This window comes from Lactuca virosa, chromosome 2 (genome assembly GCF_052849685.1).
Source record: "Lactuca virosa cultivar CGN04683 chromosome 2, Lactuca_virosa_CGN04683_v6, whole genome shotgun sequence".
Classification (NCBI taxonomy): domain Eukaryota; kingdom Viridiplantae; phylum Streptophyta; class Magnoliopsida; order Asterales; family Asteraceae; genus Lactuca; species Lactuca virosa.
In genome coordinates this window covers 99,683,951-99,686,368 of record NC_136427.1, presented here as the reverse complement: position 1 = coordinate 99,686,368, position 2,418 = coordinate 99,683,951, and the positions used below count along the sequence as shown (strand labels likewise).

General features: G+C 33.0%; 1 protein-coding gene across 1 annotated transcript; it reads right to left on the bottom strand.

Annotated features, from left to right (window-relative positions):
* Positions 1-526: 526 nt before the first annotated feature.
* On the bottom strand, positions 527-1,510 carry LOC145157630 (uncharacterized). Its single transcript, XM_079076655.1, has one exon. The coding sequence runs from the start codon at positions 1,508-1,510 to the stop codon at positions 527-529; it is 984 nt and encodes a 327-aa protein (XP_078932781.1).
* Positions 1,511-2,418: the final 908 nt, after the last annotated feature.

Below are 2,418 nucleotides of genomic sequence, written 5' to 3'. Positions count from 1 at the left end.
TCCAATATGGTAAATACCAAAATATGCTTTTCTTTTTCCAACCATGATAGACACATGCTTTGTTTACATCATCAGCATATAGTTAAGTCACTTTTACCAAACCTAATTTTTCAATTTCCCTTAAAGTTTGTTGACCATTCTTAGTTGGAGAAGGACCTTCTGTCACTTCACGATTCCTATTGAACTAATTTTATCCTTTCTATATGGGTGATTTACCTGTAGAAATTTTCAATTGCAGCCACACCATGATATCTTATTACCATTCTTATAGTCTGAATGCTTGTGTATGTTTCCCATAATGTGGACATGTTAGCTTACCTTATGTCGATCATCCTGACAATATTGCATATGCAATAAAATCACTAATTGTCCACATCAAAGTTACTCGTAATTGAATTTTTTTTTTTTAAAGATATATCATATGTTAATACACCCTCTTCCCATAACTGCTCCAATTATGCAACAATTGGTTGCAAAAGTACATCTATTTTATGCATAGGATTTGACGGTTCTGGCACAAGTGTGGTCAAAACATGTAAGACTCTTTCATGCACATAGAAGGTGGCAAATTATAAGGTGTTATAACAATTGGCCAAGATGAATATTCTTTTCCAAATGCTCCATGTGGTGCAAATCCATCTGTACTTAGGCCTAATCTAACATTAAGTATTTCTGCTGCAAATGAAGGATGAATTATGTCAAAGTGCATCCAAGATTCAAAATCGGATGGATGACACATTACTCTAGCATCATGTCCATGATGCTCGGAGTTCCATCCCATGGAAGCGGCTGTGGCTTGTGAAGCATACAGACTTTTCAACCTGGGAGTCAAAGGAAAATGGATTCTCTTAAAGGGTATGCGAGAACATCTGGCCAAATTTTTAGATCGTTTGTACCTATCTGCATGGAAAAATTTGCACCGATAAAGCTCTTTGTCTCCCCTCCAATATATCATACATCCAGACCTGCAGCAGTCAATCATCTCCACAGGAAAACCTAGTGCATGTATTAACTTTTTTCTCTCATATAAACTACCTACCATATTATTCTCCTCCGGTAACACATCATTTATCAATTGGCAGATAGAATCATAACATTGTTCCGGTATGCGATACTCTGATTTTATATTCAATAGTCTAGCTACAACAGATAGTTGTGTGACTTTTTTACATCCAGACCACAACTCTTTATCGGCTGCCTCTAGCATATCAAATAATTTTTTATCTACTACATTTGGCTCCTCCTTAGGATTCCTAGTAATAAAATCAGGAGCCATTGCATCTATGAACATTTCTCTATAAGCACATTCACCTTCATTCAAAGTTGTGTTTGAATCATCCACCCCTAAAGACGTATTGTCATCATCAATGGATGTTTCGCCATGTTTATCCCAAAACCAATATTCCTTAACATAACCTGATTTGTACAAATGATGCTTAACAGTATCAGGGTCTCTATATGGTATGTTACGACATTCGATGAATGGGCATTTGATTCTATTTTCTTCCATGAACCTTTGTTGGCTGGTAGCAAAGTCTATGAATTTTTTCACTCCTTGTATTAAAACAAACAATAGACAACCACGCTAATCTTTTCTTTCATACATCCACGTTCTATTGGTATTGTTCATCATGTTAAATCTGTAAAATATACATTTAAATAATAGAATATTATGTTCGTTAATATGGCTTCGAGTTGATAGATGGGTTTTGAAGTAAATATATGTGTACAATATAAATATTGCAATGATACCTTTACTACAAACCGTTTCACAAACTTAATGACCGATTGATGAACCAATCTTCAAAGTTTCGTCATTTGTATGGATAAATCACTTTGATGATTTGATAATGGCGTAGAGTGTTTGTAGAATGCTTTAACTGAATTTGAGAATTATACACCACAATTTCAAAGAAAGAGTATATGAGGGAACCTTCTACAACCCTTGATTTCGTTGTGGTGGATGAATACTGGGTCAAAGTATTTGGTCGATATTATTCAATATTTGAATGAAAGTATATATGTTGCGCTTTATTAACCAAATTGACCCTCCTTTGTAAACCAAAAAAACATCCTGATGCGTTTCACATTTGATCAATCGTTACCTGTTAGTGTAGATTGTATACATAATTATATTTCCTAACAAACATACAAACTTTATTATACTACTTAATAACAAAATAACAACCTAAAAAAAATAAAATTGTATACAATTAATTATACTAATATAATATAAACAGAACTATTGAAAGTCATTAAGACTTAATAATTACAAGCATTTTTCTTTTTGTATTATAAAAAATATATATGTAGAAATATATGTAGAATATAAAGAGTATCCACAACACTTACACACTATTAGTGTCCATTATGAACCACATTTTTTTAAATCCTACAAATTTTACCATAGTCCACATA

Coding starts and splice junctions, on each gene's coding strand:
- LOC145157630 (XM_079076655.1), bottom strand. CDS start 1,510: ATGGAAGAAAATAGAATCAAATGCCCATTCATCGAATGTCGTAACATA.